This window comes from Amphiura filiformis, chromosome 15 (assembly GCF_039555335.1).
Source record: "Amphiura filiformis chromosome 15, Afil_fr2py, whole genome shotgun sequence".
NCBI lineage: Eukaryota > Metazoa > Echinodermata > Ophiuroidea > Amphilepidida > Amphiuridae > Amphiura > Amphiura filiformis.
This window is the reverse complement of record NC_092642.1, coordinates 2,651,419-2,677,261: the sequence shown is the minus strand read 5'-3', so window position 1 is coordinate 2,677,261 and position 25,843 is coordinate 2,651,419. Positions and strand designations below refer to the sequence as shown.

The following is a 25,843-nucleotide window of genomic DNA, read 5'->3' as shown; positions in this document are numbered from 1 at the left end:
ACACTTAATTTTGGTAAATCAATTTTCTATCGATTGATGACACAGAATCCTACATGGAATTCTTTTCAACATAATTATTATTATCAAACTAGCATGAAAATCCAATGGTGACTAGAATGGCGATGTCAACCCTGGAGGTCAAAAATGGGACTGAGAATCGCGAGAAATAGCCATGTATCTATCATTAAAATGCATAGATCACATCATATTTTGTAAAAGCAGAATAAATGTCATCATAATCATAAATGCCATAATTCAGGAGTATTCATGCCACAGATACCCCTATTTCACATTTCATCACATAATTTCTACATACAAATTTAATTAAAAAACATCACTGCTTCCTGGATATTACGGCTTGTAAACCTAGTTTTCACAAAAGCAAGGGTGACATTTAACAGGCTACTTCTTTCTAAAAGGTGAGCCCTGGCAAAAAAGCTGTTCATTTCACCCATGTTTAAAAGGTTTGACCATATCATCATAGGTTTGTTGATTGGACGCGACTAACACTCTTTCTAAAGTTTCAAATCCTTTGATTCAAATACTCATGATACATGCAGTCAATTTCATGTGCCCATGAATCATTGACACCACAATGTTTTCATTCCAGGAACACTTCAAAATAAATTTCACCATGGAAACATTAAGTGTATTCATTCAAGAGGCTAAATGTTTCACTACTTAGGATTCCACTTAATTTCTCAATTTGACATATAATATTAGACCTGCACCCAAACAGGGAACAAGTCAAGTGATGGTAAAAAAAATGCATTCAAATTCCAAACAAATTGATTTTAATATTGGTTGAGCTAAACAAAATTACGCATACTGTAAAAATGGTTATTTTCGCACATAATTTTTGCACTTTGCTGATTTCGAACTACTTCACCTGTCTTTACTAGATTTTAGTTTTCGTACATAAAAAACTATACATAAGAGTATTTTTGTGCATTTGTTTTGTAATTTTGCAGCAGTGCATTGAGTGTGAAAATGGAGGAAATGTTTCAATTTTTTACAATATGAAATTTAAAGTATTTGATTGTATGTATTTGATGTTGTACAGTGCTTTCACAGACCCACATCTTGCACTTATAAAATGTTATTTTTATGAGCTTATTATTTTCGCAAATTTCACGCGTGAAACATGCATTTGCGAAAAAAACAACACGCACAAATATATTTTCTATATAACGTTAAAATTATACTTGACATAAATTCAGCAAAATTAACCACTAATATGAGTTTATTATTTCCGCAAATTTCTAGCGAGGAACGTGCATGTGTGAAAATAACAATATGCACAAATATATTTTCTATATAACGTTAAAATTATACTTGACATAAATTCAGCAAAATTAACAACTAACACAATTCCAAATAACCTCAGAAGTCACTCACCTGTGAGGCATCCCCATGTTGAAATCTTTCACACCAAGACTGCTGCACACGTCAATGATGTACTTAAGGGCTGGAATCAGCACCTCGCAGCCCTCCAGGCCAAATCGTTTCTCCGCTGGGTACTTTCTGGCCAAGAACTCCTCAAACCTGACAGAAAAGTGGAAAAAGGGTTGCCATAAGATTCTAATTGTGGTGTTGTATTGTGCCCTTGAGCACCCTTTGAAATTGCACACTGGGAGAACAGGTATGCAGCCAGCATGCAGATTCCATGCTAGTAAGACAGGGACATTCACTGATTGATATTGGTCTGTTCTTTCATGAAATATTTCCTTCTTCTTCTTCTTCTTTGTGATACTGCACAACGTCCCTTATGGAACTAGCTCAATGTTGAACCTTGCATGGTTTCTTTATTATCCTATGTTAAATTATCTGACATATTTGTTCATCCGTATTCAAATCACTGAAAGAACTACTCCTGATTCTAGAAAAATACAACACTATTTTTTTTTTGATTCAAAAAATATTATCCTGTTTTGCCAATTGAAACATAGATAAGACAAAAAAAAAAAAAGAAAGTCTGTCTCAGACACCCGCGCGCATTGCTATGTGAACTCCAATTAACGCTTAGCTTTTTTACCAAATGTGTCTGAGACTTCTTTTTCTTTTGGCCTTAATCGTAATCCTTTAGTTAGTTGTAACTGGCAAGTTAAATTTTAATGTTTGGCCAATTTTTGGAAATAGTCATTTTACACAGGTTTGGCATCATTGATATATGATATTGGCATCCGTCAGTCTTCGCAGACTATGGAGTAGCGCCGTCTGAGGTAGTTGGAAAGCATCGTCTTGTGTGGCTGAATAGACCAATGCGAGACTTGCAGATTTTGTTGCAGACCTGGCATCTGAAGACTGATGCATCTGGTAGGGTTGGTTTGAATGCTTCACACTGACTGGCTTTGCGCCTTGCTCGTTTTTCATCAGCAGCTTTCTGGATAACGTCTTCTCCCCTTTTCAGGCCGTCAGAGAGATGTTGCCTCCAAGTTTTTCTGTCACTAGCAGCAGATTCCCAGGTGACCCAGTCCATGTCAAGTGCTTTCAAGTCACGCTTACAGACATCCTTGAAGCGGAGTAGTGGTCGACCCTTTCTTCTGTGTCCTGAAGATAGCTCTCCGTAGAGGAGATCCTTGGGAATGCGACCATCTTCCATTCGACTGACATGTCCTAGCCATCGAAGGCGACGTTGACGTAGTAGCGTATACATTGATGGGATACCCGCCTTAGACATGACTTCATTGTTTGTGACCTTGTCTTTCCAGGAGATTCCAAGAATGCGGCGAGACATCTCAGGTGAAATACTTGAAGCTTCCGTTCTTGTGGAGAGTAGGTTGTCCATGATTCACTACCATAGAGGAGCGTGCTGATTACACATGCCTTGTAGACCGCCATCTTTGTTGTATTGGTGAGCTGCTTGTTCTCCCATACTTTCTTAGATAACCTGAGAGAGTAGAGGCCGCCTTGCCGATCCTTTTGTTGAGCTCAGCGTCCAGAGATAGATTGTCTGTGGCAGTAGAGCCTAGATAGGTGAATTGGTGAACTACCTCAAGTTGCTGATCACTGATGTGGATTGATGGTGGAGCTATAGTGCCCTGTCCCATGACTTGAGTCTTCTTCAGACTTATGGTTAGGCTGAAGAGGTCGCAAGCTGATGCGAAATGATCCATCAGTTCCTGTAGCTCAACTTCAGAGTGGGCAGCTATCGCAGCATCATCAGCGAATAGCATGTCTCTAATCAGCACTTCCCTTATCTTGGTCTTGGCCTTCAGGCGTGCAATGTTAAAGAGTTTACCGTCAGATCGTGAGTGGTACACTCCCTCTGTGGTTGACTTGAAGGCGTGCTTGAGTAGCAGTGCAAAGAAAATGCCAAACAGTGTTGGTGCGAGTACACAGCCTTGTTTTACTCCACTTTTGACACCAAATTCTTCAGACATTGAGCCATCGAACTGAACAGTACTCATCATCCCATCATGGAAAGAACGAATTATGCTGAGTAGTTTAGGTGGACAGCCAATCAGAGGAAGCATCTTGAATAGACCGTCCCTGCTAACAAGATCAAACGCTTTAGTCAAATCAATGAATGCCAGGTAAAGGGGTTTTTGCTGCTCTCTGCATTTTTCTTGCAGTTGCCGTAGCGAGAAGATCATGTCAATTGTTGATCTCTTGGAGCGGAACCCGCACTGTGACTCTGGATATATTCTGTCAGCCAGCTTTTGTAGACGCAGTAGAACTATGCGAGCAAACAGCTTCCCGACTGTGCTAAGCAATGAGATGCCCCGGTAGTTGTTGCAGTCACAGCGATCTCCTTTGTTCTTGTAGATTGTGACGATGTTAGCATCTCTCATATCTTGTGGCAAACTCCCCTCTTCCCAGCACTGACAAAGAAGCTTGTGGAGTGGTTCTAACAAAGTGGCCTTTCCGCATTTGATGACTTCTGCAGGTATGCAGTCCTTGCCTGGGGCCTTGCCTGATGGTAACTTGTCTAATGCTTTGTCCAATTCTTCGATGGTTGGAAGATCATCCAGGTGGGGCATCACTGGGAGACGTTCGATAGCGTCTCACTGCAGCCAACAACATTCTGCACATATTCATATCAATTAGATTGCTCTCAGTTTAGTGTGCACCAAATTATGATCACTCAAACTAGTGAGAATTTTCCTTTTTTTAGACGTTTCTTAAAACCATATACGTAAACATTCCGGTCAAGAGCAGCCCTCCAATTAAAACCACACAATGGGTAATGAATCAAATCCTATAAATCACTCTCATAATTAAAGCTGGAGTACAATGAACATAATCCTCTCTCCATTGACAGTGACTGGGTACATTGTTAGGCACCTGCTAAGGTCAGCAACTTGTATGCAAGACATAAAAATGGTCATCTGTGCAAACCACCATGGGCTATTCCAGTTGAAATCCATATACCCCTGTTGGGTGCAGCACTTACACAAGTAGCGCTTTGCGTAACGTGTGTCACTGACGAGTGGTTATGTGAATTCACGCTCTATTACGATACGTACGCATATCACCTGGTTTTCCAAACGTTTCCGACGTTGATTTGAAAAGGTCTACTAGTATATGACAAATAGTGATACATACTTATGTGAACGTAGCAATCTCTCCAGAATCAGTCTCTTGTCCATCCTGGTGAAACCGTACTTCTGATCTGCTGGCCAAGGTATCTCAAACTTCTCCCGGATCCAGTCACACTGTTTACGATCCACAATGTGCATGTACTCTATGCCCATCGTGTTACAGTATACCTCCTGCAGTAACAAAAACTTAATTCATTAGGTTTGTAGAAACTCATGATACATTTCATCTTGTCAAAACCAAATATTATTTACTGACCTGACAGTTTCAACAATCTTGGGTGAGGCCATCTTCGAGTGATGTTTTTTGATCCAACTTCTGTACACCAACAGAGGGCGCACTAGCACCCAGAAGCGAATCGTATACATGACTAAGAGACGAGGGGGCAAATAATCTCAGTAATGTTTGGTTTTGCGAGATGAAATGCATAATTATTACATGTCAAAAACATTGGGCATAGTTCAAAAGCCATTGGGCTCACACAAATTATGTCACCGTTGGCTTTCTGATTCAACTATTTATAAGACACTATCAGCGATTCACAGCGGTTTGTGTTAAAATGATGTCAAAATGTTGTAAAAAAAATGTCAGAAATCAATTTTGCTAAATATTTTGCCAACAGTTAATTAAAATTATAATAGAATGTTTTTTGGGAAGTTTTTAGAAATGCTTTTGAATGTTATTATAACATTTTATGTCCTTTATATACCCTTCTATATAACCCTAACATTTGAAAAGTTTTCTAGCAACCTGCTGGGAAGTCATGTTAAAAATATTCTTATCTATACATCTTTGTTATCATTATGTGAACACACCATGATGTAGGCAATACAATGATACATCACCATCGCTTTAATACAAATATATTCCCCATCACCCACTCTACATACCTCAAGGCGTTTGACAATGTCTTTCAGCGGCAGAGCATCTACGTCACCCCCGATGCAAGTTGTTCGAGGAAGCGTGAATGTTCTCTCCATGTCCTTCTCATCTGTGGATTTAATAATGGGGACAGGAAGACGCCTGAGTACCATTGCAAATAGCATTCATGTGTTTTAAACACATGATTAAAGCAAAGCAGTAGCACTGCAAATCACATGCTAAATCATTAATCAAATCAAACTCAACTATAAAATTATCAGAAGTCAAAGAGTAAAAAGGTGAAAACGTCCAAATATCTTAAATTATTTCTACATAAATTTGAATACGAGATGGCATATATAAAACCAAACATTTGTTATTTTTGAGTACTTTTTAAAAACTCAAATCTTATCCAGAGGTTGGAATAATTTACGTTTTAAGTTTTTACCATGTAACTTTTATTGACACCACAATTGACAGCATATATCAAGCAAAACATCTTTGAAAAAAAGCACAAAGTGCATGAATAAACAAATTACAATTTATTTTGGTCTTTGAGACATCAAATTATTAATCCGTTCAAACTAGCAATCCATACAAGCAGTGAAGTATTCAAAAAAACCTTTTATACTTCCATGCATGACTGGCTGATAAGTTTTAAAAGACTAATGAAAAAATCTACTTCACAAACAAACAAGAGAAAGATATTTACAGTTTGGCAGTAAATAAAGGCAATGAAAAACAAAGCATATTTTAAGGGAAAATATTCAAATATTCACTGTCTGATACTTGTATAATTCTATTTTTTTCCAAAAGAATAATAGGTTCATGTAAACAGATGAGCCGCAAGCGAATATTTGGTGTATTTGGATAGCGGAAAATATCATGACGCATGACTTCAAATTTAAACAATCAAATTCATTAATTAACCATTATGTTATGTACCCACATGAATTCAAACTTCCATGACGCACAAAAATATATGTGACAGTGATACACCAAGATTGAATGGGTTATTGGGTTATGATAAGGTAACCTAATACCCACAAATTGTTTGGTTAAGTTTGTTATCAAACATTATATCATATAATATAAATATAGCCTATAATATAGTCAGTAAAACCATTGTAAATAAGTATCAGTACACCCATTTCTGAGTTCATGTCCTTAATATACGTACCTGAAACCATGTTATGTAATATGAAACCTCCGACCAACTACATTTACATTATAATTAATTAATAAAAACAAGTACCAATCAGAGAGGGAGTTTTCTGAGTGAGAAAGGCTGGTGTGATGAAATTAAATAATATAGTAACAAATGTGAAGAAAACATCTGAAATTATACATGTGAATAGAAAAAATGCACATGCAAAGTTTATTTCAATATTTAGAAAAACTAATTAACATGAAGTTAACTAAGTGTCAAAGACATCACAGACTATATTAAATTCAAAGACAACTGATTAAGAAAGTCTGCATCTTGATCAAGTCAATTAAGAGCCTGAACAAAATGGTATCAAAACTATATTTCTGTAGAAAATGATGAATGAATTAGCTCCACCCCAGAAGTGTTAATCCAACAACATAAGACAACTTGATTAAAAAAACCCTTCCCAACACGCTCTGTCCCTGTTCAGTGCCATCTGACCCACCCCTTCCCCTAAGAAAGCCAAAAACAGGGGTCATACAGCCTGTTGCAACTTGGGACTCCTATTTGAAGGTGTCACAGTCTGAAAGAACTGTGCCATGAGCTCAAGCATAGTCTTGCCAAAGCAGGCTTTTTTGGCAGGAAAATCACACACACCCGCACATACAATTATGTATGGTTGTAGCACCATTGCTTCCCCCGTAACTTATGATTTCTAGTTACCACTCCAGAGTGTTGATCATATATGGATGCACCACCCCACAAACCCACCCCAAACAAGTATACCATGATCAGGGGCATACCCAAAAATCTTCAACCCATACACAAGTCACAAGGAAGGGGTGGTGGCAGAAATGTGCCCAAAATATGCAGATTTTTTATGTTTTCAGTATAAACCTAGTATGTTTTTGGTGTAAACCTGGGATGCTTGACCCCACAAAGCCACCCCCCACTCGGGACGCACCTGAATATGTACAAATAAACTTTTCCTAGACAGGGTTGAATTGTCTTCAGAGATACAATAAAATATGGGGCAAAATAACACCTCAATCAAATTCAAATGCTTTAAAATAATGTTATTGAAATGCATTAACTTTTAAATTGTTATGTTTGAAAAATATATACCATATTCCTCCCAATATTGTATTTTATATAATTATGGTATTTGTATATATATATTTAAAACAAAATTTTGAACAAACACTTCAATGGCAGCATCATAAAACAATTCAGTTTTGCTTTTTGTTTATACTTCATTTCATTTGAAAAGACGAGAATTGCAGAAAAGCTTAAATGGATCACAGAAGGATTTGCAAGAGAAGTTGCCACAGCAACACATAATTTAAAATACAACTTGAGCTACAATTCCATTTACTTCATTATAATATATCTTTCTCCAAAGAGACAGACAATTTTACAAATATAAATTTCTACATAGATGGTGGTAATTTTTTTTTTATCCGAGGTCAATTGAAAACTCGGCAAAACCTCAATGCCAAATCAAAATTATAATAAAACCCGTAATCACAAAACAGTCAGTAAGCATCCAGAGTTTGCTTAAAATGCCATGGATTCCCAAACTGTGCTCATTCAAATTGCATGATTCAAATCGGCAAAAGTGCTACTTTATTCTGATAGAGAAAATTCAAATTGAAGGTGACAATCCAAATCACTTTCAGAGAACTGAAAATTGTAGTTGGCCTTGTCAGCAGCTAACACAGTATGTTTGCATTTGCTATGCCATTTATACAAGCACGATTTGCAAGCTCTTAGAAATTATCACAAAAAGGTGTGCCGTTATTGTAAGTCGGTGGCTATAATTCAAGCAGTTTGGCACCATCTATTCCAAAAAATACAAATTTATCCAACATGTTCTATGAAAAATGCACAAAAATGATATTTCCCATTTTCCAATAAAACAAACCTTAATAATAGTGCCCCTCTTGAATTGAATGCCATTACTATGCATTTTCTCTGAAGAAAATTACGCTGAACTTCATAAAAAGATTTTTGCTTAAAATGATTTTCTGTGTATTTGATTTTCAACACGATGCAAATTTATTACTGTAACGACCATGCTGCTTTATTGAAACATAAAAAGTGAAATTATTCTAACATGTTTATAAATATCTCTCAACTGCGGGATCTTTGCTTACGATTTTGTGTGTATTTGGCACTAAACTATGCAAATTTATTACTGTAAATCAACCAACCATGCTGCTTTATTGAAAAATAAAAAAGTGTGAAATTAATCTTACATGTTTATAAATGAAAGGGATTTTCTGCATCAACGTTTGTGACTATATAAATATAATTATTAGTTATAAAGCTCATGCTACAAATAACAGTGCAGCTATGACAGAAAGTAATCACAGCTTTCAAATCAGACTATGGGAAATATGTACATTTTGTAAGTGCATTACAATCCGTTATAGTTAGCTGTGCATCAGTTTCTAGCTGTGTCTACCGTTACAGAAAGATGCACACAAAAAATCAACAGTGAAATAAATGTTAGCCTTCTTAATAAACTTAGGGCTGTCAATCAGTAGTTTGTATAATTTAGACTGACCATTGATCAGCGTATTAACTGACCAGGCCATTTGTTACACTGGTCATTTACATGAATGTTAATTAACAACCAAATTAAGCAACTTGTCAAAGTTATGTTTATGACGAAAATAATTTACCGTTTCTATGATTATTAATGTTTGAAGATGCAGCTTGTGTTTATGATAAATTCTAAAATATGTTGGTTAAGATTGGTTTTAAGAGATTAAGCTTTAATGCATCACAGACCATCCATAGAAGGGTGGCTACTAATGGAGTAAATACAGTCTGGATGCACTGGATTTCATACAGGAGATTTACCAGCGATATGATCCCGGGATATGATTGAGGAAGTACTATGGATTTATAGAGAGAAATCCATCAAAATTTACAATGACTAGAGTCAAGACTACACGCTCACATAAATTCAAAAATTTCAAAAGCGCAATTTACATAGGTACAGCGCCTAGCAGTTGGGCGCATTTGGGAAAATGTGTCCCTAAAAGCGCCCAATTAGGGTAAATTTTGGTGCATTTTGTGAAAAATTGGTATACTAATGGGTGGCAAAACAGCCAAAAGTAGGTATAGAGAAAGTCAGCATCCGAAATCCTGCGTGGCACATCCCAGCAATTTTGTTTCGAAGCCCCCCCCCCCCCGGGTGTGTACGCCATTCTACATGTATATCAATCCACGATGTTATGAGTCCTGTCTTTTACGAGCTGATCAGAGTATAAGGTCTAATGACAAGGATATAATTTTTACATAGATGGGTCATAGCACTCATGTCACTCCCGAAGCACATAAACAAAATATGTGACCCATCATATCAAAACTAACAACAATTTTTATGAAAATACAGAAAATAATAAGGAATCTGAATGAGGTGTTACATAAAAGCAGCTCTTCCACCTTGTTTGGAAATCTAAACTTTTATTTTTGACAACTGCTTAATTCAATGCGTAGGATTAACAGTAGGGCACATCTTACTGTAAGCACATTCAAATGGGGTATTTTCCACTTTTTCAAATGCTTCAGGACCACTTTGGGAAAATGACAGCCCTAAGACATGGATTGAGTTTTGAGGCATACAAGTATAATCGCACGCCATAGCCTAGATTACACTGCTTGCAATTAAAGCATGATTTACAGAGTTTAACAGTGCTTATGAAAAAAAAAATGCATAGGAGAGTGATTTGAAGCGCTTCTAGTAGCAGCCCCCTAAATATCCTCAGGAGTGTTACATGTAACAAACTTGGAATTTATATAAAACTCAATCCCTGTAATCATTGAACACACACACACACCAACATCCAAACCATATCATCCAATAATAAATAACATGGTCAGCGGCAGCAGTCAGCAGGTTCTGCAGCAGATGGTCAGCAATGATCATCAGCAACTCACCCAAACCACTGCCTTGATCGTTACTTAGGAGTAGGATGGCGGAGGCATGTTGATCTTCTAGCCCGTGTTTTAACTCATCTGGGACAAGTTACAAGAAATCATGTTTTAACAATGTACACACTAGTTAGATAGTACTCAACATGATAATTATTACACACCAACCTAATTCTTGTGATTGGTCAAATTGCAATCACCAGCATTGTACAAAATATTTTAGTCTAGCCATAAACCCCATGGGCACTACTGCCTTTCTTACAGTGCTGCTGATTGGTTGGATTATATGATATAATCATCTGAGTAACCAATTAGATCTCTTTTTAAAGTAATGTTAAGTTAAGTTACTTCAAATATTCTTACCATATCTCTGATTGGCTGAATACATGATGTAACCCTCTTTGTAACCAATCAAGATGGTTCTTACAGACCGGGACAATTCGGTAAAAGCTTTAAAGCTAGCTAGCCACTTCCCACAAAGTTGACAAATTGACTGCAATTTCATCAATCACAAATAGCTTATTATTATACCATAATCAAGAAATGTTCTTTTTTTATTTGTTACATGTAGTTGTTGGTTTTTATTTAATGTCCGTCTTTCCCTAGATCTGTGTGTCACAGTCTGCAAAACATTGTTCCATCTCTCACACACGTTTCATTTAATTTTAGTAAGCAATCTAATGTGTCCCATGCATTTCTACCCAACATTGTTTCACATTTAAGTGAAAAGCTTAGCTTTTGTTCTTGTTAAGTCAAAAGTTCATATATATGGTGGCTCACTTGGCAAGACGCATAACGGAAGGGTATTCTGAAAAAAATCCTGCACTTTGGTTTTTAGATACTAAACGAATATTAAATAACCTACACCTAATATAATAAAAAGTACTATTTAACAAGGATTTTTTGCCAGGGGTTAATTTTGGCGGTTAAGACAACCACAAATTTAAAACCCCACAAAAATATTAATCAACTCATAGGCTGCAATATTTAGTTCTTCGAGTGCAAAAAATTTACCTAACCAAACATAAATGTTGTATGTATTTGTACATACATGGCTTTTCTGATTATATCATATTTTCTACCCACTTTTAATTATTTTGCGACATGATCATAAAATTCATAGAATAATGGATCCCGCACTTTTACAGCCAAGAAATTCCGGTTTCAACTAGTCCCAGCCACACACAGGCTTATCAAATTGCTATATTTTACCGGTATTATTCATGACCATGTGGGGATTGGCAAGCTTTTCTTTGTAATTAATAACTTCCCCAATATCGGGCTTGCAGAAAAATCTGAAAATCTATCCAGTAATAAGTCATCCCTCATTTGACACATTTCTAAACTATTTCATTGACTGTCTATGTGGGTGTCTTATACTTGACCTCTTAAATTATAATTACATGAGTTCAAAAATAGTTCACAGCTAACTGAGGGCACGTGAAACATTCTGAAAACCCATGATCTAACTCTTGCATGTTCAGTTCTATTTGAAAATAGTCAACAGTAAAAAACATGACCAAATCCAGATAAAGAACTCTCATGAACGTGACAATGTGACAAATCAATGCAGTTAGTGAGCACATGAGATAGTGGACACTGGACAGTCTATGACAGAACTTCTCAAATTATGTCAATTATTGCATCGTGTATCTCCCAAGATTTCTTTCCTGTGGGTTATTAATTTCCTTGTTTCTCAGAAAGAAAATTACTATGACAATTTAAAATTGGATGAAGTCCAACTATTTATTGTTATGATTCTGTGAATCTTCCCATGTTTTGACCTTACAACTTGTTAGTAATAAATAGTATTATGTTGTGCAATCTAAAACTATGTAAATGGTATAGCTGTGTTTGATTCATGTGTAGATATGATAAAGACTATGCAAGAGTAAAGATGGAAGATTTTCCTGTTCAAAGAGAGAAGACCCTTTTCTTGTACAAGAGAAGATCCATCTCTAGTCCAAGGGAATACTCTTCCCTAGTCCCAGGTAAGAGCTATCTCTGGTCTAAAAAAAAGAACCTTCTCATGTCTAACAAGAGATCATTCCCAGGTCCAAGATAAGAACCTTCTCAGTTCTAAGAAAAGAACCATCTCTAGTCTAGAGAAGAGTATTCTGTATAGAAAACCCATCTCTGGTACATGTAATAAGTTCTCTGGTCTAAAGAGTAGACAACTGAAATGAAAGGAGATCATACATTTCCTCAGTGACCAACATAATAACTCCCCCACAGCCCAATTATCAATCAGTCATACCTTTACTTGACTACCACACTACCATTGCATGGCAAATCATTTTATTTTTCCTCTACATCAAAAGCCATGTTGATTAAAATAAAGACAGTCAAATACTGTACTTACATAAGGTTTTTACACCTAAACATCTATTTTAAGGACAAAATAACTTGTTTCTGTTTGTTTGAACTCTACCTGATGACGTAGGCCTACTCACAGAGAAACCCTGGATTCTCTTTGCTGGAAGCCATAAAAATTGGTTGTTTTTGGTAGCCAATCTAGACAAGGTTCATTTGAGCGTGCCATTGTCTAGCTACAGCGTCCGATTTATCCAGTATCGCATGGCAAAATGCTACACACTTTTGAATACTTGCGAGGCAATTCTACAAACGTGCAGCATAAAACTGCGATGCAAAAAACTCATGTGATCAAAAGGTTTCAATGACAACCTTTAAGTGGAAAACTACAGAAATACACTTTATCAAAATTTGTTTTCCAAATAATGCTCACAAAATCAACAAAAACAACCAATTTATAGCACCCAGGAATAATTTGTGCACACACCCAATGATCACTGAAAAACTGCTATGCAAAATTGATAAACTGCTGTACACAAAACAAGAAGTGCATAGCAGTTTTTGCGATGCAAAAGACATGCTGGAAATCGAACGCTGTCTAGCTAACTGATGATATTGTATGAAATGTTTCTCTCATGGATTCCCACTGCTGGACGCCTTTCCAATATAATCCATGTAGTTTACTTGCATGTCATACATAAAATGCCATGTTACTGGTATCAATGGCCTATCACTTGAGTGCATTCTCTTTTGTACTCCTATACTCATATCAGAACCTGTATGAATCTGTACTTCTTTCCCCAGTAGTTGAGTCAAAGTCAAAAGAAATACATAAAAGATAATCCAAACTCCCTATACCATCATGTATATAATGACACCGCCAGCCATGGATGCTGGAGAACATTTTGGGGGCATTTAGGTTTTTGCAGACAGCACATGAAACGAACATGATAAATCTGCCTTTTGTTGTGAACTTTTTCGAAACAATCAATGCATTGTGCTTTGGACAAATCGCAAATAATTTTTCCTTCGTACCTGAACAAAGATGACATGGGAGTCCCAATTTTACTTGTTTTTTTTATTTCTTTTATTTGCACTCATAAATTCCTACTCCTAAAGAGGCTGGCGTGGCCACCCATCAAAATGGATCTTCCTTTTATTTCAGTTCATCTACATGTCTTTGCTAATGAATATATTTTAGATAACAAAACATGACATTTAAATAGACACACACAGTATCCAGGGCATCAGAGTTGAAATATATTGCATAACATTTTCATGGTTCAAATAATAAGACTGTAATAACAGAGAATATCTTTTATGTACATTGTAAAAACTACAATACAATCTCATAATTGTTTTGTTTCAAATCTGTAACATTGTTTTGCTATGCTATACCAGCTTCAAATATGCCCTGAACAAATCATAATGAAGTTATTATACAGATTACAAAATGTGCGTATACATGTACACCTGGCACAAAACTAAAAGTAACTACTAAGTTGTTCAATTAAACAAAAATCTGAAATATACATTTTGTTACGGAAGATGTCGTCTGTAATTTGACACCTCATTTGTGAAAGTTAAGCAAAAAATATGTATATCGGGACAGAAAGGTTGTTATCATCCTAATTAAAAATTTAACTTTCTGAGATTTTTGGTAGGATGACACATACCGCATGTAAAATGATTGTTATGCATGAATAAACAACATTGAATGCACACTCTCTGTGCGACATTATACCCACTGCCTAGTGACTATCCATATTAGAGTCTATGGCATTAAACTGCAACTTTTGATTTGGAAGATTACAAACTTTCTAGCCCAATATCTCTTGTCATTTCTTGGTCCATTTTCACAAATGAGGTGCCAAATTAAAGAAGACATGCATCTTCCGTAACTAAATGCATATGGCTGACTTTTTTTCAGGAGCAATGGCGGCTTATAAAACCGAGTACTCATTGTTTATGCCTGGTGTACGAGAAGTGATATATTGTTACATTCTGTGAGAAGAAGTGATATTGTTAAATTCTGTGAGGAAAAGACAGAATAGAGGACATAAATAGAGATGATAAAAGAACAAGGTTAGTATGAAAGTGCAGTGAACTATTTGTATTCATCTCAGTCCACAAAAGGTAGAATTATAGCAGCTCTATCTAATAAGTGCAGTGACATATATCTAAATAGTAATCACTAATAGTATTAGTTGTGATTCAAATACAGCAAACAGCTGCAATCACCAAAAGGATTTAGTTATATTAGGCATAGATGATCACTGTGAAAAGTATGATACTATTTCTGTGAAAGAAATCTGAAGAATTAGTAATGCAGTGGTTGATAAATGATACATAGGCTGTGAAAGGAAATACAAGTTGTCAGTGTAATCAAAGTTGACAGAGACAACAACAACAACAACAACAACAACAACAACAACAACAACAAATAAACAAACAAACAAAGGCACTGTACAATATACACCACAAAGTACATGATTATATAATGTAGACTACGAGAACTTGGAAGGGGACCTGGAGATTTCATCAGTAATCAAACTTTTATTTTTAAATGACGTGATTGATTTTATTTTTGTAACTTTATTTTTCAAACAGCCATTCCAGCGGAATTTGTTCACCGTTGTTGCAAATAGAGATTAGTTTTTGCATGAAACCACAGATCTGCGATGGAACTGATTTAAATGCACAATGAATTTTGTAGACAGAATAGACATCTGATACCAGATTTGGTCCAATCAGGCTAAAGTCAGCAATAATGAAACTGAGATATAGGCAAAAATAAGCAGATAAAAACAATTAAAAAAACCTAAGGAAATGGTTGTATGACGTATTCACTACAACGGCGAGCGTAGACCTCATTAAATCACAGGAACAGGAAAAACAAGGGTAGTCTTTTTTTCCCCAAATGTTCACAGTGAGGTTCTGGGGTAGGGACAGCCATATAACATATCACAATATGTTGGCATGTTTATCACTCTTCTCAAGCAAATCAGTCGAAAGTCAGATATATATTGATTTTCAGATAGGCCCTATAGCATATTGTTTTGGAAACACTTCAATGTTCATATCTTTAGAACTAAATATTCAATTTCAACCGGGTTTTATGCAAAATGCAGCTGCGCAAATGCTTATACACTCATGTAAAAAACAGAAAACGGAATATGTCTTACTTCAGACTGATTTTGCTTGATCACACCACATTTTAAAGACTAAAAATTGGCATGGCTTTCACTCATTTGGCTAATTTTAGTTAATATTAAAAGTGCTTTAAAAAATTCAAAACTGCCAAAATTTATGTTCTACTGGCCCTACTACTGACATGTACTATTACCATATCTGATCATGAGTTATCAGAATATGCAGGTAAGGCGATAAAAAAAACCCTATTCTATGGGTGGGCGGACCTTTCAAGTAGGTGCATGTTCTCACCATTGATGGTTTGGTGGACTGTCATGAAACATGATGGATGTAAGCGTGATCCTAAAAATGCCTTTCACTCAAACTAATTACAAGACCTCTTCTACATCGAAGCTGGCTTTCCCTTTTAAAGGGAATTTTTATTTTAGTAAATGACTCTAAAAATCACAAAAACCTGTAAAAAATGCTTGCATTTTTTCAGTCAAAATAGATCCAAGCACTTTTTGCCCCCCAATGGCTGATTTTACAGGCACATAATACAGCAAATTAAACAAAAAAAAATCCCAAAACGGACATACTTGGGTCGGTTGAGCCCATAGTACAGGGAGGTTTTTTCATCACCTAAGTATGGATTTGGGGGGGTATATTTCCATCTGTGAATTATTTGCCTAACAACTCCTTGGATCCAGGCCATCAACAAATGAATGTATGTGACATGTATGTTGTGTTATTGTGAAGCATTGCCATGACAATGCCCTCACATTTATTGGCGACCTACTTTTACTTTAATAGGCCTACCATAGGCTCTGTATTCTGATTATTGATTGTGTATGTTAGTCAAGATATATTTCCAAACAATAAATTTGGAATGTAGGCCTATATAAGAACATTTAATAAGATTAACCTAGTTTTAATGTTGCTTTTAACTCTTTTGAATGAATGAATAATGTTATTATATATATGCCCAGGTGTATATAAGGCCTACATGACAAAAACTATTGTGTGTTCTGTTAAAACCTAGTTCTTTTATGTTTTAACATAGTTCTATTATGTATTCGCAGACCAGCCGTTTGTCTGAAGGCCGGGGTCATTAGTTTCAAAAGGGTTTAGCGGATTTTAAGGTTAGGATTAGGGTTAAGGTTAGCATTAGAGTTAGTGTTTTAAAAGTCAGACTCCACAGATTCAGACTCCCCATCGCAGCGTGATGCGATGCTTTTAAAACATTGCATGCGCTTTGAAATTAAATGTACATTTTAATTTCATCACACGATGCTGTGACGTTTTAAAAGCATGTGGGGTCTGCATGTGGAGATTGATTCAGATGTCAGGGATAGTGTTATAGGGAAAGTGTTATGGTCAGAGTTAAGATTAGAGTAAGGGCTGTGTTTAGGAATACCTTAGGGCCAAAAACCATGGTTCAACAATATGGTTAACCATGGTTAAACCGCACATTTTGACCATTGTTTAATCATACCAACCGTACCTAATAAGGCAGGGGCTTGATTTGGATGTGCGTAGCGATTCACACTGGATGACTTTCTTTTTTCTTTTCTTTTTTTCGATTTGTAATTTTTTCATCAATCTGGAGAATCCCTAGACCTAGCTAGAACCAAATACTAGTATCATTTGTGGTTGATTTTTTAAAAATTAATAAATAAAATCACCATCAAATTAGACTTTTTGTAAATTGTGTTCACTTCATAATCTATTCAAGATTTAAAATACATATGTCCTGTATCCATGTGTTCAATTCAATTAACTCTAATAGACACAAAGAAAAAAGTTTATTTGCTGTTAAATAAAGAGGCATTTCATGATCCACAGAGTCATCCCCAACTTTTCCTAAAATCATCCCAGGGCTCTCACATGTTTTCTCAATTTCCCTAGCAACCACAAATTTCTTCATTCTTAATGTCATCCTGACCCTCTTTCAGCTGGAGAACATTTAGGGGTTCAATGACCTATTCAAAACCACAATGACTGGCTCCCAACATTACATGTGGATTATTTTCAAAAGAAACTAAAATTGAATTTTGGGTTCGGTAGGATTTCTTTTTTAGAAAGAATACACAAGACACACATAAAGCGAAAAACAAACATAAAACATACATGCATTACAAGAGTTTTGGTGCAGTGCAATTGAATGTTTAAAGTGAATTGAAGTGAAGTGAAGTGAAGTGAGTTCGGCCACCATGCACTAGCTATACTATATGAAAGCAGGGTGCGAAAAACAAAACACAAAATTAATGGGAATGAAAATCGGATATATGAAACTGGAAAAAAAAAATCTTACCCAAACTGGTATATTTTTCGATGGTCATTTCTTCAGGCATTGCATGATCTGATTGTATAATTCCAAGCGGATCCGTACTAGCCACCTCATGACCCCGACACTGCATTGTTATCAATACAAACCGTGGCAGGGTCAGCGGAGTGTTTTTCATTCAGGGGTTTTGTATTTTGTGATGACAGGCGGTGTGAAGCATACGTACGGACAAACATAAGCACGCACGCACGTCAAAGCAGGTGGAGGTTGCAGGCACATGAGGGAATGTAAAAGAAATAAGCAGAAAAAGTCAATTTCTTATGGATTCTAGTACTACAATAAAGCATCTAGATGCACCATCTACCAAAGCTATTGGAATCATTTCCTTCTTTTAACCTTAAGGCGGGTCAGAGGGGAATATGACCTAGCGGTGTTTGCACTCAAATATTGAGACAAATAAAGCTGACATACGAGAGGAATGGTATGGGTTCTATATTATTGGCCAAAAGTCAAAAACCGCAAGACCTGGCAAATTTGTTGCTTACAACAAGAGCTTTTGCTATGCCATGGATTGGAGAGGAGAAAGATTGTGATTGCAATCAAAGAGTAGAGTTAGGATTAAGGTTAGGGTTAGGGATATGTTAGTAGTAGGATATTTCTAGTACAGTGGGTGCTGGTCGGATTAGTGTTGGGCTTGGCTCTGCCCTTGACTGAACAATCACACTATTTTTAGTACCTGTTAAGTTGTGCACAGTGCTCAAAGGTACAACTTGTGCTTCGGACATTTAAACAACATTTCATAGGTGATCCCTGGAAATTTATAATAAAAACTTCCCATAAAGTAATTACCCCCATCATTACAAGATAATAACTCAAAATCTATACATCCCATTTTAAAACTGAAATAATAAAAAGAAACCCAGTTTACCCAGTTTTGTTCTACAAATTTTGATGCCTCATTTGCATCAATAACCCAAAATTTGTTGCCATGGTGACCATTTGATTGAAAAGGATGCAGCTTCAAAACTTGCACCTAAACCCATTGAAAATGTTGCTTTTGATGTTACACTTACAGTGCTTGGTTGTCACTGGTCACCACAGGCCAATATGATGTAGAATGTATGGGTACCACACAGGAGAGAGAAAACAGAGAGCATACCACCAGTCAAAGTCCTCGTGTATTGTATACGGTGAGTTCTCGCATATTCATGAGGGCCGATTGTTCGATCGTGCCATGTCAAACAATCACGCCAGCGCTGCATGCCTTCGCGTATATGATAGACCATGAAAATACGCGGTAATTGCGTAGCAGTCTCGCTTGTCGCATTTCATGGAACAATCGGCCCTCATTATCGGATGATGCGGAGACTTCGACTGGTGGTACAGGCTCTGTTTTCTCTCTCCTCTGTGATGGGTACACTCAGAGAAGATTTATAGGCGATCCCATGATACTAGTTCCAAGTGAAACATCGGGGTACTTGAGAACCAGTCTACTAGAAATTTCAATTGAATGAACACAGCTGTCAACAGCGTGGGGATTCTCTGCATACACTGTGTGATGAACGCCTGCGTGTGCGTAACATGAAAGTGAATCAAACCTTGCCAACTCACTCATGATTGGTTAGTATTTTCAGTATTGTATCCATAGTCGTGCGTTCACGTTGTACTTTGAAATACCCGACATACGAAATCGGCCGCATCACGTACAGCTGCTGGCAGCTGTGTCCATTAAATTGAATTTTTTCCTTTTAATATACCGATTTCTTGTACTTTCAGACTTTTATTCCTCATTCAAATGTGGGTCGATAGCAACAAAAAAGAGCTCATGAACAGGGTACCGATGTTCTTTTCAGGGATCATCTCAAAATGCTTATCGACCCAAGTTTTGGACATATTTTGAGTGTTTGAAAATCGCGTCTTTGGAACGGGAATCAACAGTGAAGAATTATGTGACACTCTGTGATTACTAGACTGGTTCTCAAGTACCCGGATGTTTCAGTAGTATCGTGGGACTGCTTATAAATCTTCTCTGGGGTACACTGGCTTGAATTGCTTTTCGCTGCCAATGATTCTGCATCTTTTGCATTCAAAGAGTCAATATGGCTACAAATTTCGACCATGGATACAATAATGAAAATACTAACCAATCACGAGTGAGTTGGCAAGGTTTGATTCACTTCCACGTTACGCACACGCGGGCGTTCATCACACAGTGTACGCAGAGAACCACCACGCTGTTGACAGCTGTGTTCATTCAATTGAAATTTCTAGTAGACTGGTTCTCAAGTACCCAGATGTTTCACTAGTATCATGGGATTGCCTATAAATCTTCTCTGATCCAGACATGCACAATTTGCAGTACTTAACTGGTAACTGTGATTCTTTTTGCTATTTCAATTTAAAAATTTGATACAAAGATTTTGAGTTTTTGTCTCGTAAATAAAGGGAGTAATTATATTTTGTGATGTGTTTACTTTTTAAAAATCTACCAAACTTCTGTCACATTACAATGTACTTTTTCAATATTAGTTTACACTTTCCTCTTGAATCTGAAAAATAAAATGGTCATTGCAATATTGTGTCTTCTCCATATTTTAAAAGCAGTTTTCACATCATATTTATGATGCTACGCTGGCATGCAATGCTAGGCAAGGGAAACTCAAACAACATAGCAAACATTAATAATGATACATGGATCCTATTTGAAAGCAAACCTGTTTATTGACACTTTCAGATTATTACTTCAAAAATCATGCATGCCAAATTAAATGACAAAGGCTATTAAATCTCCTACATAAGAAAAAGGCACTGATTAAAAAGCGAGAGAGAAACATAGTGCGCAGAAAATGAAAATGTCAGCAATAATGTACCGCGCATTGAGCATTGAATGTTTACCAGCTGTGAACATGGTGATGTCAAGTCTAGGCATGCACAATGTTGGTCAGGAACGACTGGACTTAAAATCAAGATTTCTGACCGGTTTTGATCATTTTGCAGATCTCTGCAAATGCTTGTACATGTACTTGGCTAAATACCGTACAATGGACATGTTATTGTAAATCCAAGAAAGAGTGAACACTAAGTGCATATACAACGGCATATATATGACATGTCAGAAATTTTGATCATCGTGCGTATCTCTGCATATGCTTGTACTTGGCTAAATACCGTACAATGGACATGTTATTGTAAATCCAAGAAAGAGTGAACACTAAGTGCATATACAACGGCAATATGACATGTCACAAAAGACGGGTCAGAAATTTTGACTTGTGAGGTCAAAAACCTGATGCGAGAGTCACTGTGCATTCATTGACAATAACACATGCAAAGAAAAAGAGTATTAAATTAATTACATTGCAATATCCTGAAACAAAAATATTATGGTTATTACGACATTATCATTTACATAACATGACATAACAGCTTTTAGAGACAAATCTGATAGTACATGTTGTACCGGATGGTTATGTAAAAAAATCTAGATACAATCTACACCAAAATATCCTGTTCAACATGCGGACTAGCCACGTGAATTGCTTGGTTGGTTTGAATTTTTTTTTTCTGGAAGCTAAATGACCCTAAAAAATGACATTAAAAATATCCATAAAAGCTTGAAAATCTGGAGAAAAAAAAACTAAAATTCTTTTGCAAACATATTTTAACGTATCTAATTTCATCATACGGCTAAAAAATATCCCCAAAATGCAAAATCTAGATTGATCGGGCCGGCTGTAAAACATGGCGCCTTTTTTGTTGCCTACAATTATTTTTTAATCGGGACATCACCATTTGGCACAAGTTTGCCGTCCTCAGCAGCACTGAATGCAGTGAGTTCAACGCCCAGCAACAGAAGTGCTGGTAACAAGCTTTTGTTCATTAATTTCGCCATTCCATTCTAAATGTAAACATCTGGATCATAAATAATATCCATATTTCATACGCACATCACTAACACTTCCATCATCCCACCATCCTTATCCTCAACGGATTATCAATCCACACACTCAAAGACCTCATCAAACCAGCAGAGATAATACTTCCCTGGGATGCATTGATTTATAAATGTAAGGAGCTTATTATTGAACTATAAGCTAAGCAGCGACTTCATAAACAGCGTAATGCGATATCAATGCAGCAGTCATTACAAGGTAATGGTCAGAGCCTTGAAAATAAACAAAATTTATCTGGATAGTGCATACATAAAAATTAACATTTGCATGATACAATCATCATGTAATTATGTGGTTTTTTTCCCTCTTTTTTTTCACCATTGTGGGATAGCAGTCTTCCTGTGTAACTGCCTGCGTCGAATTGTACTATTCCAGATGAAATCCATTACACCCCATATGGAAGACACAATCTTAATCTCCCACAAAGGGAGTGTAGATTTCAAATGGAGTCACACATTTAGGTAATCCCATTTAAAATTCACACTCCCTGTTTGGGAGATTAAGATCATGTTTTTCAAAGGGGGTGTATGGATTTCAGTTGGAATGCCCATTGATAGTGACCAGACAGCAAGCAAGTTCAATATACTTATATCAGCATACAGTAGGAAATAAACTCATGACAGCGAAACAATGTGCTCTGAAATTGTTTCATTTCTTTGGTCAAATAAATCAATATCACACTATCAAAGAATATTGTACTCGCTATCAATCAGTCTGTGTTATCCTATTCAGCATTGAAGAAGCGCAATATGTCATTGTAAGTTAAAACGAATGCAATAGTCATAGAGGGTACTAAACGACCTTTCTCTCGTCTTCTCATTGAGCATCCATTAGGGTAAAAATGCATCGGGACACAGTGCAAGTACGTTATGAATGCACACACGTTTTATACATGCAATTCCTGGAACAAATTAAAAGCCGATTGTGATGATCATGATGATAAAGCAGGTCTCCATCTTTTCTAATCTTCAGGATCGTGCTCAGAACATTGCAACATTGTCAGCATTCATAAGCCCAGCAATTTATTCTTCTACATCAGAGGTTGCTACTGAATTTGGATAATTTGGATGCTTTACGTCATCATGCTTTGTATAATTATTACATTGATGTAAATCATCATCAGATCATTACCCACCCATCATCATCAAATGTCATCCTCCTCCTCCTCAAAGACCCAATATTGATTACACCCTGTTTACACAGAGCATGAAGACGAGTTTAGTCAAATTTGAATTTGACTTCATTTGTGCATAAATAGGGTCGCCACGTTTTGAACTCGACTTCAGAAGTCAACTTCAAATGATGACCCACAGCAACAAAGTCGACATTTGCAATGTACACAAACACATAATCAGAAGTCGAGTTCATATGATTATTGAAGCATTGTGAGTGACCAACATGATCAGTACATGTAACTAACCACTAAGTTATCTCACTTTTGGTATTACAGGCAATGCGTCAAGTAAACATCGTCAAAATAATATTGTTTTTGCCAAAAGCAGCTCATTTTACATGCACACAGCCATTTCCACATGGTTTTGTACAAAATGAACGGAATGCCCAAAAGTTGATTCGTATTTGCGATCGAACAATCAAGAGAGGGAATAAAAGTCGAATTCGCTTTTTTTTATAAACAATCATGTTTAAGTTGACTATGTTCTCTGCTTAGTGTAAACACCCCGTCAGAAAATAATTTATGCTAATCCTTGGTCGCAATATGAATTTGATGTCAAATTTGAAGTTGACTTCTCTCTGTGTAAACAGGGTCTCTAAACTAAGTGATGTCACCGGAAAAGGTTCTATCACATATGAAATTCACAACAACTCGGCACAAATATATTTGGCTGTGTTATGTTGTATCTCCCTGGCATTGACACAAGTTACGATAACAACACGAAGTTCAAAGTCCATGCTCAATGTGTTGTTGTGTACATTGTACATGAGCCTACCAATTAATTGTAAGGACAAACAAGAGGATAGGCATTCCGAATATTGTCTTATGGAATTTTCCACACTAAATAAACCATAAATAAATTCATTACTATGACCCCGTTTACACAGAGCCTGAAGTCGACTTTAGTCGACTTTGAACTCGACTTCATTTGTGTGTAAACAGGGTCGTCTCATTTTGAATTCGACTTCAGAAGTCGACTTCGAATGATGACCCAGAGCAACATTTATCGAATTCAAAGTCGACTTCAAAGTCGACTTTTGCAGTGTAAACGAACACGTAATTAGAAGTTGATTTCATGATGGTAATTTGAAACATGAGCAAGTGATGGCATAAAATTTTAATTCACAATTGGTTTTGAAGTCGACTACCGTGTAAACACCCCGTCAAGAAATAATGTATGCTAATCCTTAGTCGCAATCTGAATTCGATGTCGCAATTGAAGTCGACTTCTCTCTGTGTAAACGGGGTCTATGATCATGGTCTTCTATTAAAAATCTCTTTACACATGCTAAATTTAGATGCTGTTTTGACAATGCACTTCAACATATTTTCATTTCAGATCTCTTCAAAGTATCAGTTGTTTATGCACCAGATCATGACTAAAGCCCTTTTACAAACAAAACCTCCCACATGACCAACGGCTCTTTCGCATGACCTATTATCAATAACTTCTTTCATGCTGTACGTCAATGTATTGAGTATTAACACATGGGCTTTACGTGCAGTTCCCTAGGATTGATTGCAGATAGAACCAGGGATGGCACCCCTTTTTTCCGAATAGCTCTGAATTTAATGTGGGACAGGGATGACTCTTCCTGTACTCATGTACACGGGACCACATGACTCCCGAACCACAAGATGCCGCACATACACTACCTGCCCATGCTAAGCAGTATAAGTTGGTAAAAAGAAATTCTACAATTATATTCTCGCAAGTAACTGAACATAATCGCAAGATTCCCATCCTTACAGGCACATACTGGGAGAGGAAGAGAATTCTCATCTCTGGCAGACTCAAGGCTTGAACCCTCTACATATCATTTTCTCCTGGCCGATAATGCAGTGCCGTAGACCACTTGTCCTTCTCACCTCACCACGCCCAACTGAAACATTCTTTTCATTTTCCACCTGAGAGCAACAATGTTATATGATTAATGGCTGCCTGAATAAGACCAAAACAATTGGTATTATTTTGCCCCATTTATTTCTTAAAGAAAATCTTGCTGCTACATGCTGTTGAAATGCAAATTTTTGAGGACCATAAATTTTAGCCCTATGTGAGCTCTGCACAGCTTTATCATGAAAATGAAAACATGCAAAGTGTTCTTGTCTAGGATATTCAAAATTGTAAATGTTAAATTAGGCAAAATAATTCAAAATCGGCAAAGAGCCAAAATTACACAAATAAATTTACCACCTTTGCATTAGCCTGCATTTTATACCTGAAAATTTTATGGAAAAACTTGAGCTTCATATTAATTTCAGTCAATAGGACCATTTTATGCTAGCGGTATCCAGTTTTCACAAAAATTACAATTAAGAGCATTTTATTACAGAGAGTCACAAACAGGATGTTCTGAAAATAGAGAATTGACTTGTCACTTTGGAATTCTGAATATTGAGATGGAATGTCTTCCTCAACATTAAAAAATAAAAATATTTGATTTTTAAAAATGTGAATCAACTCTTTATTTCAACTGGAATGT

The 25,843-nt window shown here is 36.5% G+C and overlaps 1 protein-coding gene across 3 annotated transcripts in view; it reads right to left on the bottom strand.

The window, feature by feature from the left end:
* The window catches only part of LOC140171145 (2-oxoglutarate dehydrogenase complex component E1-like), a 70,079-nt gene that overhangs the window by 26,611 nt on the left and 17,625 nt on the right, over positions 1-25,843 (bottom strand). The window contains exons 3-7 of one of the 3 annotated variants that reach the window (XM_072194330.1): positions 18,258-18,357; positions 10,505-10,582; positions 5,433-5,533; positions 4,549-4,715; positions 1,399-1,545 (exon numbers count right to left, since the gene is read on the bottom strand). In XM_072194330.1, the coding sequence (XP_072050431.1) occupies positions 1,399-1,545; positions 4,549-4,715; positions 5,433-5,533; positions 10,505-10,582; positions 18,258-18,357 (593 nt within the window). The remainder of the gene's footprint in view (positions 1-1,398; positions 1,546-4,548; positions 4,716-5,432; positions 5,534-10,504; positions 10,583-18,257; positions 18,358-25,843) is intronic. The other 2 variants (XM_072194331.1, XM_072194332.1) reach the window with 2 other exon arrangements.